The sequence below is a fragment of the Branchiostoma lanceolatum genome, chromosome 17 (genome assembly GCF_035083965.1).
Source record: "Branchiostoma lanceolatum isolate klBraLanc5 chromosome 17, klBraLanc5.hap2, whole genome shotgun sequence".
Lineage (NCBI taxonomy): Eukaryota > Metazoa > Chordata > Leptocardii > Amphioxiformes > Branchiostomatidae > Branchiostoma > Branchiostoma lanceolatum.
In genome coordinates, this window is record NC_089738.1 from 9,872,662 (window position 1) to 9,886,707 (window position 14,046).

Here is a 14,046-nt window from a genome sequence, read left to right on the forward strand (position 1 = left end):
GGCAAACGATTTTATGGATTTGTCTTGAAAAGTGGTAAAAGTAAACATGTCTGAATAATATTCTTTAGAAAATGGATTTTACAAGCCATCGGCTGGCTGACCGAAAGTTGACATGCTTTCCAACGAGAACTAACATCTATATATCACCTATGAAAGGTAATGGTTTATCTATACGTCACCGTATGTTGAAGATTTGGGCTTCAATTAGTGTCTCAATAATCCATCAGATAGTGCCACTGTTCTAGAATAAATACATTACTGTTGACATCATGCGTGCTTCTCTCACACGGTAGATAGAATTCATCTTATTGCCAGTTGAGGGAGGCAGCAGATGCCCCAATGGAAGCGAAAGTAGATCATCTGAGAAGTGATAAGATGCGTTAACTACGTAACAACACTCACCCTTGTCCGCCCGTTTCCGTGCACTGAAGACTGTTGAAGAAACGACTGGCTTCACACCTTCCGTCGTCTGAATTTCCTTGGGTCGGTGCTCCTTGTAAACTGCCCTGTTGCCCTTAGACTGATGATCAATGACTGGATACAGGCAGAATCATCCCGCAAGTGCAACAGCACATACATTCCCTTGGACCCCAGATGTTCAAGGGCTACTGAAGATGTTTTCACGGTCGGTAACAACCTTCCCTTGGGTGGACTACAAGGTATTCACACGGCACGCATTCATGTTTTTCACACGTTAGCATCAGGTGCTTTCCTCGCTCAAAAACCTCATGGAAAGTTAAATCCTCGCGTGATGTGTACACCTCGGGAATGGATAGAACTGTAGCAAGATGTTGAGAGGCTCCCCAAAGATTCAGATGACGCATCAGAAACTGCTAACACCTTGAAAATCACTTAGTGCCCATCTAGCTGCAATTTTGACATCACTAATGCCGGAAAGTATTTTGGAAGTAGTAAAGGCCATTTCTGTGCCCATACATTACTGGCATAAACAGCTGGCCTGCGATTCATGGCAGGAAATACTTTTGATGATAACAGAGAGCCTCGACCATTTAAGTGACCGTGCTGGGAGCTAGTCATCATAAAGGATTTAAAGAGACGGGGTTCCATGATATCAACATCTCCTGCACGTAACTCACATAATCTGTAAGCAGATGTTTTGGTCATGGACTAGGAATGGCTGCGATTTTCATCTTTTCTTTCGCGTTTGGACGCATCACATCAAAGCATATCCGGGAAATAGCGATTTAGTTGTATAAGACATTCATCTCCTCATCATGTAATTGTATAGTTGACATATACGACTCCCTATTGTATCTCCTGTTGATATTATCTACCTCTGACAATATCATATAGATAGTGCCTTCATGTAGTTTGAAATGGAGCATTGTACAGCCTAGAACCTAACCATTGCATAGCATAGAACCTCCCTGTAGGTTTAAGTAGTTTGATATAAGTAGCAAGTAGTATTTAATTGTTTGCCTTACATTGTACCTGTTACAATCGTTGTGCAATAAACTTTGACTTGTATCTTTTTTGGGGGCTTGTGATTCTGCCTAACATATTGTATACTATATAGCCTCCGTTGCAGACTCCTTCCGTCTGATTTCTTTCTGTAAAAGAAAAGTCTTGAAAAAGAAAACAACCGGAAGGAGTCTGCAACGGAGGCTAATGTATACAATATTTACTGCAAACGTTTCTTGTTAAAACCGGTACAAAGGAAGACAGGACAAGATATTCCAAAGGTAAGCAAATGTTGCCGACTTTATTGCTGTTTCGTGTGGAACAGAAGACTATATGTATTGTGTCTGACATTCCATTTAAATACCATGCTCAACAGTAGCGCCACAAGTACAAGTGATACTGCAAAGACCCTACAAACTTTTGTTGTTTTCTAAGCGTAGGGAAAACATACCTGACCATGACATGTAGCAAGTGATAAAGCTGAAAATCTTTGGACTTTCGACAAGTTACTGTGCGCATGCTGGAAAGTATGGAGAGTAATATATACTGGCTCATCAAGTGAAGTTCCATCAATTCAAGTACTGCAGAAAATTGGCATGATACACAAGCAGCAATGTAAGAATACCTTTGTCCCAAGACATACAAAACAGTTTTACATTAAGTATACAGTTGACGGCTATTCACATCTACATGAAATGAGGTATCCTGGGAGCTATTTGACAATATTTGGTAGAATAGATAAATCGTCTAAAAAGCACATCAAACTTTGTACCAAGGCATGATGAAGTAAACAGTGGAGAAATGTAAAATAAGTTAGGCCACACAAATCCAATATCTTTTCACTTGCAGGTTTATATTTTTGCATATGCACCAGTACCTTATGTCATTAACCAATTAAGTCCTTGGGGCAATTGTGAAGGTAGTTTGGTAAGAACTTTCCTACTTTTGGGCATGATGTGTGAATTTATCGTTTGGCAAAAAAAAACAATAATCGAGTGTCCAGTTTAGTGTATATATGCATCTTCCATTGCAATACATTTACTACTGTTTAATAGCTACTGTACATACATAATCTGTTTTAACATCTCAACATGGTACAACTTTATGAGTGATTATGTTACATGTAATCCATAAAACAAAATTTAATGTACCTTGTTGATTCTGCTGTCACAACTCTCCTTTTTCCTTATCATTTTTCCTGTACACCACTTTTACCTGAACAAACCAACATCCCTTTAACCAACTTATTCAACATCAAGCCTCTAATCATCAAGTTACTGTTGTATATCTGGCTTAGTCATTTTCCGAAAACTTTCAGTATGCTTACTTTTTTGGTAACCATGCACCCTGGACAGCACTGAAGTCAGTACTTGGTAGGCCAAATTGAATTGATCAAATCAATTGTCCACCAATAGATGCACAGAACATTGCTTGAAAAGATTATGATCCAAAGGAACTATCATTTCAAAACCTAACATAGACGATTACAACAGCAACTTCAAACGATACCAAAAATAGTCCCTTCCCATGGCTTTCTTTTCGACATGTACCAATCTTCAACCACTACAGTACAAACATTCTATGACCAACGTGCAACCTGAAAATGTAAATTTCTGTCCCTATTTTTTTCTGCACTATTTTGCACACTGAATCTGAACATAATTTAAGATAAATACATATTTGACAGCTGTAATATACATGCACATAATACTGTAAAAAAAGATACAGGCTCACATATATACATAGTACTTTTTTTTAATATATATACTTTTTCCCGTCATTGCACACCTTTTTCTTAAATGACCAAAACATCTACGATGAGACAGGTCAAGGTTTAAGATTACAAAAAAAAGTAAAACACTGTTAAATGTACTTTTTGTCACATTAAATAAGGACATCTACTGCACATAAACATAACATAAACATGATTTATATAGGAAAATATAAAAAGTTTTAATTTACTGGCTCAAATTAAGATACATGTATCCCAAAGTTTTGATCAGTTAAGACTTTTGGCAAATCTACCCGGACTTATTTCTGCCAAAACTTTCAATCCATGCAACAGTGTCTGGGTAAACACGGCTGTTTTCCATTAAAATTGGCCAACGGTTTTTGCAAACTTGCCACAGAAGCAAAATGGAATTGTTTACGTTGTGATGCTACCCCTACATTATCACCTACTATCCTGGCAAACTGTTTTGATCCTGTGCATTTCCTGACAAATCTACCTTTACAGACTTGTCAAACATACAAAAATAATAACTTTTTTTCTGTTTTACCATGAAAGGACACCTAGGCATGACTGCCAAGAGAACCATGTTAACCTTCTTCCTGCTGAAGTAGTCTTCAAGCACCAAGTTTGTATTGGCTACGGGGTTAGGCAACAGGGAGAAGGTTAAAGCGGTATGGGTATTTTATCTTTATGTTGCAAAAATGTCATAACATTAACATTCAAACAAATCCAGCTTTTATTTTTTACCTGGAGTTACATTCAGCACTGTGCTTTGATGACTACTTTGTCGTATACAATACTAATTCTTTGATAAACTGATGTAATGCGTTTCTCTTGCAATCTTTTTCTAAACATTTATATCCTTTTAACCTTTATCTTAACATTTTGTATAACTTGGTTTTCTTGAAGTTTGTTCCATAGTTGCAGTCACCAGAGCTTTGTGCTGAACCCAACCGTTTTACTTGAAGATAGATTTGTCTTCTTAGCAGAGTCTTGCATTGTATATTGCTGTCTGTACAGTGAAATTGCCTTGTCTGTAAGTAGAAGAACGCCTGCGTCTTGGAAACGAAGGCCTGCTTAAATGTTGAGTCTCTTCAGCTGTTCGTACGTGATGAAGAACTGACAAAAAAGAGTCAAGGAACTTTTTCAACGCTTAAAAAGAAGTCATGATACTATCAATAATATAAATAGTATTTATGGGACCTTAATCTTGTCATTAATTTTATTACATATAAAGAGAGGAAATAAAGCAGAATAATGGAATATATACTCAGATTTTTCAAAAAGGATACAATAATATTCCATGGGCCGAGTCTCAACCAGTTAGGGATGAACCCTCTGTACAGTGATTTTACTCCTTCGTGTCTTGCAGTCTGAAAAGGAAAAAGGCCAAAGTATTAGAATATTTTATTTTGTACCTTTGGTTTCTTTAGACATTCCACAACTCAGAATATCAAAAGATACATTTTACTTTATTCACCATCAGTCATTCTATACAGACTAAGACAAATACTGCGTGAACAAAAGACACAATACAAAATGTTCCAAAGATACATCTGTAAAGGGAAATTGACTGTGCCTTATTTCATCTAAAATAAACATTGAATTCAACAAATACATGTGTTACTATTAGACACTGTTACCTTGATAAGGCAGTCGCAGGAGTTTTTGTAGATTGTAGAAGCATTCTGATTATTTTTCAGGGCTCTCTGGTTCATCATTCGAGTCTTTACTACATCAATCGGGTTTGAAGCCACTGTCCCAGCTAAACCAGCAACGAAACTACATCTGTAGGAAAAACAAAAACATCTGTGTTAGGTACATCATTAAATGCTAATCATATTTCATTTCTCACTTAACCTCCCTCGCAATCCTGCTGATCATATGCATTGTTTACATATTGTCTAAATACTGTACATAGCATCTGTTTACTCAGTCACTTTCATTGAAAGATTATCTCTAAAGTGAGCTAAACTGGTTTGAGATCACTTGATCACTTTTGTTACAAAGATAGATAAAAATGGTTTAAAGCCAATACTTACATCAAGTGTGTGAAGACAGTGTCTTCCAAAAGTTCGGACTCCAACACCTTGCTCTTGCTCCAGTCATAAACCGACAGCAGAACCCCTGCAACAACCGCTGCTCTCTGTGCAGTAGGACCGACCCCCTGGTGGAAACAACAATAGTTTTTGCATTTTAATCAAGAACATTTACTTTTGTGTCGCACAACCTACGCATTTTAAGTTATAAATTTTGATTTTTACTTAATTCATCATGTGTTGTTTCCTTGTGTAGAGATCTAGTCAATATAAATTCACACTTTTTCCCGTCATTGCAGACCTTTTTCTTAAATGACTTAAAACATATAGGATGAGACAGGTCAATGTTTAAGATTGAAAAAAAAAAGTTCAGTCAAAACTGCCCAAAAAGACCACTCAGGACCGGTAAAATCTATTGTCCTGTATGTGCTGGGCCCTCTTGGAAATATACTTTTAAAGTTTTATAAGTTGAAGGGGCAACCCAGCTGTCTTGAGATGAAAGAAATAAATAAATACATGTAGACAGATCAGTATTGACAGGATTCTTAATGCTTGCGTAAGTGGGAAAAATTATCACATTGGCCAGGTGGTGCTTCTGCATAGGTTGTCACTTGCACAGATTTGACTGTACATTCTAAGTCTTTTATGTCAACTCCAGATGTGCAGTAGTGACAAACACAGCTGACGGACTCCACTCACCCTCCACAGTCCTCTCGTTCCCTCTTGCTGTGCTATCGTCATGAAAGCTCCCATCATGCTGCCATTCCCCATACAGGCCAATCCCTGAGCCTGCATCCTCACCTGGAACACAGGAGTTCACATAAATATACACCCTTAAAAAGCTGTGGATTTTATGGATTACTAATGCAGCATGTACCCAGAATGTAATAGCCTTGTGTACAAAAACCTATCATAGTTGTTTTTGTCATTTTTGGTCAATGTGATGTTGCATCAGATCTAGAGAGTAACAGCCATTGTATCTTGCATACGATCTCTCTTTGGACAAACCTATATGAACCTATATACAGGAAGCATACATATGCGAACACAACCTTATATGCTCATGATCCAATGACATACTTATTAATCTACCGTAGACTAAATGCTCTTTAAGTTTAACTGGGTCATGAACTAAACGCTACCTTTGTGTACCCAGAAGTACAGTACTAGTAACACTAGACTAGACGCTCTCTAACAAGATCATGGCACTATTGTAACCTGAAGGGGTATCAGGTATCCAGGAGTGCCCACTAACAACTCTTAACAACAGGACCTGGTGCTTACTAATGCACTTCTGTAATAAGGAGACCCTAGCCATGACAACCTGAACAAACATACAAGTTGAAGTGTCTGCAATTCAGATGGACAAAAATAACTATGTACATAACAAGGTCTAGTTCACCGTGTAGGCAATGCTACCATTTAAACCCCTAAAAAAACAGAAAAGGTTTTTTTCACATTGAGGAAGACAGCCATGACAAAAATTAAGGATTGAGAGAACAAAAAACCTTGTCTTTGCAATCTCTAAGGCCTGCATGTATAAAGTATAGAAGGTAAAGTTCACAGGGATTTCATTTCACAATAGGGACAAAAAATTAGTGTTTGCGGTGGTTTTAAGTTAGTGGTTGAAATAGTAACGCCACAGCAACAATACAAACACTTTCATGGTGGTTTTAACTTTGCAGTGAAGAGCGTGAAATCCACAAATATAAAACCTCCGCAAAGATTTCCTTTTTCACAGTACCATATGCTTAACACCTACCTTGAGTACATCAGTGGGGTTTGCGATTGTGGAACTGATGACACCAGCAGCCATCCCACAGAAAAGGTTCACTGCTAGGCTCTCTTTTTCTGTAATACAAAAACAACAGGTTGAGAATACAGTAACACTATTGACGCACTACATACAAGATCTACTGGAGAATATCCCCCCAACAATCGCAAATTCAACACCAAAAGAAACGCTAGGGAAGTACGAGAGGAAGGTAGAATTGCCGATTTATGAATACCTGCCAGCTTCCAAAAGCAGTTACTTAACAAATGTTACATTTTCACAGGGAGATAGAAAATGTTCTTGAGAAAACATCTTGATGTTAATACTGATTCCCCAACATCTGTGACGCTTTGCTGGAATACTGATTCTACTTTACAACATTGGGTACACATCTATCTGAATGCTGTTACTTTTACTGACAGTTGTAGACTCTCTCTAAACTACAGTTTCAATACAGTGTTACATTCTGTCACTCCATCATGAGTTACACTACAGTTACAATCCCATAACGATTCCCTACATCAATAATGTTGTATTTTTGTTTTGAATTAGATAAGTACAACAAATAATATGCTTCGAGCATGCAAACTACGATTGGACCTGGCAGGTTCAACCCAACTTTTATCATGATGACTTCTGAAGGTACAAGAGAAAAGAAAAGCAAAAGAGAGACAAGAGAAGGAGCTAGAAGGTGACGGTTGCACATCGCATGCACAATACAGTAACCTTATGGAGGGTCCCCAGCGAGTGATGCTGCGCCGTGCGAGCACCAGTCCACACGCGGCGCCCGCTGCTCCGCCATGTGTGCAAACCAGACCTTATCCTGTGCCATAGGCAGACATATTGCTATCCAAAAATTCTTCTTTTTCACATGCATATGGCATTCCCACCAAAGGTAAATTTTACCACAAATGTGGTGGTAAAAAAGGGGAGTAAATTGCTTAACTGTAATATTGGCAGAGTTTTTGTTCTCTATGCATGGAGAGAATACTCAAAGCCTTAATCTTTTAACAGAAGAATCCAATCTCTATATTCCAGCAATGATATATTCTTGCCAATATCAAAGTTAATCATGTTGTTGTATCTTGAATGTAACTATAATGATAAACCAAGCCTAACTAAAATTCTTGGACATTTGGTAGTCTAGAGGATAGTACATGTATATGTTGCTGTCCTTGATTTGTTCAACATTGAACAAACCAATTAGTTCCAAAACATTAAACTTTGGGACCAATTTTCTTTGGTGTGCTGGCCAAGTATTACAGCTGTTGCTGTTGATATCTGGCAATGGTAGAAATGGAACTTTTTGAATACATTACTTCTTTATCATAAATCAAAGCTGTGCCTTTCAAGGAGTTAATTTCCAGCTCTGGAAATGTACTTGGGATCGAAAATTCTGTGGTGCAAATCCAGTAGGACAGCAACATATGTTCTGGCACTCTAACTTGTTTAAAATCATCAAAAAGATACTCTTAGATAAAAACAACACAAGCAGCATACACCACCTTTTGGAGCCAAAGCCATCTTAAGTTTTACTTTTGTTTGAAAAGTTCATCAACATTGCATCATCTTGTTCACTTGCATGAATATTAGATAAATATCTGGTGTGTATATTTCCATAAGACTAGATTGGCCAAAGGTGGTGTATGCTGCACAGCTCTTACTTGGTTTCTTAACCTCCAATGCAAATTCTGGTTTAACATCAACAGTTGCTAAATCCCTTGGACCCTCATGGAATTTTGTTTCTGGAGAACGGCATAACCAACCTAATTACAAACTGACTTCAGCCCTACAGACTTTGACCTTGGTTATCTTTAACTTTCTTGTATCTATTGATCATGACTCTGGTCAACAGGTATAAGGGTTGTCATTTCTAACAAGTTTTTGTGTTTGACACAGCATAAAAATTTGTGAGTTAACAAAGAATGAAAACACAACCATTTCAAGTTTTCTGGCCTATTTCATATATAGCAATACAGGCCATGGTAGTTAAATTCTTTCTTTACGCATTCTTGAGACAACCAAGGTCAGAGTAACAACACAACTCCTACGTATATGGTTGATTTACCAACACTTCAGGGGGAGGGGGCTTTTAATCTTATAAACCTACATAATAACATATCCACAGCAATCTGCCATTCATCATATATTTGTATAGACAAATACCTTACCTTACAAAAACAAGTATATCTTAAAATCATTTTAACTTTTATAAGAACAAAAGGTCTCACCTCCAGGATTATCAGTGAAAGCCCTCTTCAGGGAGTAGTATGTCCCTATCTTAATGGTCCCATAGGAAGCCTGTCTAAGGATAGCTGGGGCAATGCTAAGGAAAAAAAACAAAAACAACTTGTTTGTTATCAACCAAAATGTGTAACCCATGAGCCAGTTTTCCCATTGAAAGTGGCAGTACTTCAACTGATCTGTATTTGCATATGGTACACAGACTATAGTGCCTACCGATGATTGCATTATTCAGAGTACAATGACCTCCTTTACAGTACGTCATCACCTTTCATCAAAATGTCAACGTGTCAAATAAAATGGTTCTTTAATGCCACAGACTCCATCATCCATGCATTTTAATCAATGTGGGAGTACATCGTACTCATTATCATTAATAATCCCTAGTCGTTGAATGAATATGACGGTCCCATTTTTGCAGGATAATATTACGAAGATTGGTGGGAATTAGCTACATGTCCCTTTTTATGCCAAAATGTTAGACGCATCTTCTTACTTATCCTACCAAGCATTTCTGGACTGAACATGCACAGTTAAAATCTAACCTCCCCTTAGCTCCAGAGATCCCACACTACTGGCAACAGTAGACTTTGAACCCCATTGTGTAAGTCACAACATCAACATGCCAATGTCCTTGAGAACATTCAATAAACTGCCATGTCAATTGGTCATGGTTTTAAAAAAATGTCTCTCTCCTGTTGAGGACTTTTGAGTTTGATGAAATAAGTTACCAGTTAACATTCACATGTGACACTTTTGCATGTGACAACCTTTGCTCCCATAGTCCATGTAACAGTCCACGTGATTCAATCATGTTTGCATTTCTTCAGGTAATGTAACCGTTACGGTTTATTTACATAAGTGTCTAAACATGTAACCTGTGAACGACAACACATGACAAGGACTCACCCAGAGTACAGTGCCTTGAGCCCTTCCTCTTGTGTTATTTTGATGAAGGCATGGAGCATGCCCCTGTACTTGACCTGTTTAAACTTGGCATCTTCAATGGCAATTTGGCCTTGGACTTGTAGCCTTGTCTTGGTGGTGTCTATAGGAAATGTCCCTGGAAATACAAACACAAGCTACATGTTTATATAAAACCTTCACAAAAACTGAGCTATTTGATGGCATTATAATTAGGAACAGCAGTGGTGACAAGCGTGATTGTTGATAAGATACAAGAGCCCCCCACCCCCATCTTTATGTGGTATGTTCCATGCCCCAGCCATCCACATTACATGCACTGTACATTTCCAGGGCACATGCCTCATCAATCTAGGTCACCATGCTTGTTTGTATTGTCAAGTAACCATGAAAATAGACATTCTACATAATATAGAGAACCTTAGACTTCCCTATCTGGTCTTAGACTTAAAAGTCTTCAAGAAAGACTCTTTTGTTCCCTCAACTCTTGGCCTTGAATCCTTTGGCATCTTTCCACTTGGAACAGGGCCAAGAAATGTGACCCCTTAGGCCTTACAAGAAACAGTCTGGCATTCCCCCCTCTGAAAAGGGCCTGGTCTTTTCAACATGCGACTGTCAACAACACCAGCACTATTGTATTGGGGTTCTAAATTGGGTTACTCAATGTTTCTTTGTTCATTAGTCATTAGTGAATGGCAGGTGGACTACTTGTGTACAAGTGCACCAAAGGTCCAAACATGTTGTAATGTCAGTATTGTCTGCAGTGCTTCCTGATAATTACAAAGCTAGGATTGCGAGGGTAAGGGCTGCTAAAAAAAGGGACATTTTAGTCACTACTTTTAGAAAATCTATACAAAAATGTATTATGAGCCCAACAGAAGAAAAAGAAATATACACAAACTTTTGCATAACTGCTTTCACTAACGTTTTCAGACTTCCTTCATGGTTTGTCTCTTTGTTATGTAAGTAAAATGTGTCTTACCAAACTCTGCTGTACATGATGCAAGTCCTCCAAGGATGAAAGGCCTCCAGTTCAGTGGTTGTAGTTGTGACATTCCCTTCCTGTGCACTTCTTTCTCCAGAAATGCTGGTTGTTCTCTGTCCAGACTGCCTCTCTGCTACCAGGTTTTATTTCTATAACATATGATACAGATAGCTATTTATACCTATAAGGGCAAACTGTACAGTACACACACTGTGTCGTTCACGTAGGCAATGTCCTAAAGTAGTAGGGTGTCAGGTGAAATTGCACTACCAGTACTGTCTAACAGTGCCAAATTGTGCCAAATGTGCACCAATCCTAATGCAGAGATGTTGAACAGAACTTGATGACAGGATATCACGGTTGTATACAGTGCATTTTGTCTCTCTGATAACCGAAGAGATAGTGCTAAGTGAGTTGAGTGCTAGTGATAACACCACCCAGTTGACTTTGGGTTCAATTTGCTGAGAACCACAGTCAAAGTTCAAACTAACCATTACTTCGTCTGGCATTAAAAAAAAAGAAATCAAATTCTAGTCTGAGTCCAAGAGAAATTGACCTGAGTCTACAAAGCTGGCCTTTACCCCAATGAATGTACAGCATGGGCCAAAAATAAAGAGTCACTGGTGGTCAGTGCCCAGAGAGTGGACTGAGGCAGGCCAAATACCCAAGTTTAGACAGCTGTGATTTTGCTGAATACAGCTCTGCATTGCAGATCACATCTGCCCCAGGCAAATAGCCAAAATTTTGATCATCACATGTGAGTTTCATGTCTGGCAAAGTGCAAGATGAGACAAGCATAGTTTCTGTCATTCTGAGACAACAGCCACCAGTGCACCACCATGATTTTTTTTAGAAAAGGGGGAATATATTCACTAATTCAGTTAATCTCTGTAAATCTGTATAATTTCTAACGAAGAAACTGTCTCAACTGTCATATCACGATCATGATTATACATGTAGCACTGACGTAACTCTGCAGTTAAGTGGCACAGGCTGTCTCTATCTATACTTTGGCCTAGGGGCATAACACTAACAGTACACTTCACTGCAGGGCATTTGAGCTATGCTGCAGTTGTCTGAACATACTAATTAATTTTGCCAGCCTGGTCATGTGATGTTTTAGACAATAATTGCACCCACAAAATGATGACTACAGAATTAATCATTTTACTTTACATTAAAACGACAGTAAGTGACTAACGTCATAAAAATGGCTATAAAAATGAATGAATCCTCAAGGTAAAAATAACAATTTGCACACAAAAAATTCTGAAAAATACAAAGAAAACATGTAGGCCTTGTGGGGAAAAAATTAATATTAATACACAGTAACGATAAAATTATCTTGGTCTTGTTTGTTTCGACTGTTTGAACTTTCGAAAAAGGTGACAAGAACCCAAATAAATGCAAATTAATTCCCCTTCCCCCAGCCACACCTACAAACTGCCCCCTTACAAACGGTCAAGTTTCACCATACGGTACTTTTAAATCTCCAAAATACGGGCCGTCTGCGATCATGAAAATAAACAGATTTAACGCTTTAGGATGTTGCTAAGATCATTGTAGTGCGGGGAACACATATCATAACTGATTTGACCAGAAATGTGGTATTTTGAGGTCGCTGATACCAGACATACGAGACGAAATTGTTGGCACTCCAAACTGTCACGTGCTCACGTTTTCTCACAGAAAGATATAAAATAAAACATTTCTAGACCGAGTAAGTTCACTCAATATTTATCTTAGCTACTACAAGGAATTCTATGATATTTCAGTGGATAAACATCGCGTGTTATCTCCTCAACAAACCGTCTGCTAAAATCGTAGAAGTCGACTGACCGGTAAAAGATTCGAAGAGCGGTTTAAATCTCACCTTTTCTGTCGCAAAACGAAAGAAATTTCCCACAAAATAGCGGTTGCTTCCCTCAGAATATCTCCCTTGACTTGTAACACGCAAGATGTCCTAAACTGGAGACGATTCGCCGGTGGGAATTCAGTAAACTGTTGAAGATTTGATGTCCCTGTCTGGAGAATGTCGGTTCAAGCCTGGGCACACTGAATGGAAATAATCATGAAGGCGGGTGTTTCTGACAGGCAGCAACATGAGCACGTGAACACACGGTGCTGATCACCCGCTATCAGGCCCGGTTCACGTGAACAACACGCGCTGATTGGCTAGTTGGACTTTGTCTTCTGGCAAGCTGCCATGACCTGGCGTGTCCCAAATATAGCGCTTACCCGCGCTGGATGAAACCATTAGGCTGAGTAACTTGGGGGAAGGTTACTTATTTATTGTATCGATCGATCAATGAAGTAAGAAGAAGTGCATTTTGTATGCAGCATTTATGATAAGATTTTAACACTGTGGCCACATTCGTTCTATTATTATCTCCCTCTACATCAGTGCAATGAATTGTAAAGGAAAAAGTGGTATAGGCCCGTGTTGGCCAATCGCCAATCAGCTAGCGATGACGTTCAATCCCATTTTTACAAGCGGAAAGTACCTGTAACATCGTGCGGTTCAATCATTGGTTCAATCTCAGAGTGGTTCAATCCATTGGTCCGCTTCCCGGGAGCCAGGAGATTGTATACTAGCCTCATGCGTTTCATACCCACTTGTACTTCTCAAGTATATATAACGTTATATCTATAACCAAAGACATTCGACATAAAGGATAAAGATATCCTTGGTATGACAGACTGACTTTCTTTAATAGACTAGCTTATACACAACGTTGAGTGGAAAAACAAAAACCTCAGGGTGGTCGACTTCTTCACACGAAGAATTACTAGTAGTCAATACGCTTCACCAACTGGCCGGTTTACCGACAACACAATTATAGCTCATCGGCCGTATACGTAACAATCAACGGTGAATTAAATTAGCTTGCTACGCCTCAAGGTAAGAAAGGATAGTATTAGTAGA

The 14,046-nt window shown here is 38.6% G+C and overlaps 1 protein-coding gene across 2 annotated transcripts; it reads right to left on the reverse strand.

Moving 5' to 3' along the window:
- Positions 1–1,695: 1,695 nt before the first annotated feature.
- Positions 1,696–13,261, reverse strand: LOC136422360 (kidney mitochondrial carrier protein 1-like). 2 transcript variants are annotated; one of them, XM_066410073.1, is made up of 11 exons: positions 12,994–13,261; positions 11,118–11,269; positions 10,121–10,274; positions 9,199–9,293; positions 8,632–8,712; positions 6,956–7,044; positions 5,893–5,994; positions 5,197–5,321; positions 4,798–4,942; positions 4,447–4,527; positions 1,696–4,273 (listed from the first exon to the last, which is right to left on the reverse strand). In XM_066410073.1, exons 2-11 carry the CDS (start codon positions 11,188–11,190, stop codon positions 4,232–4,234), a joined length of 987 nt encoding a protein of 328 aa, XP_066266170.1. In that variant the 5' UTR covers positions 11,191–11,269; positions 12,994–13,261; the 3' UTR covers positions 1,696–4,231. The 2 variants fall into 2 exon arrangements, with proteins under 2 accessions (XP_066266170.1, XP_066266171.1); XM_066410074.1 differs by lacking the exon at positions 8,632–8,712 and having other exon boundaries at positions 12,994–13,258.
- Between the last annotated feature and the right edge of the window lie 785 nt (positions 13,262–14,046).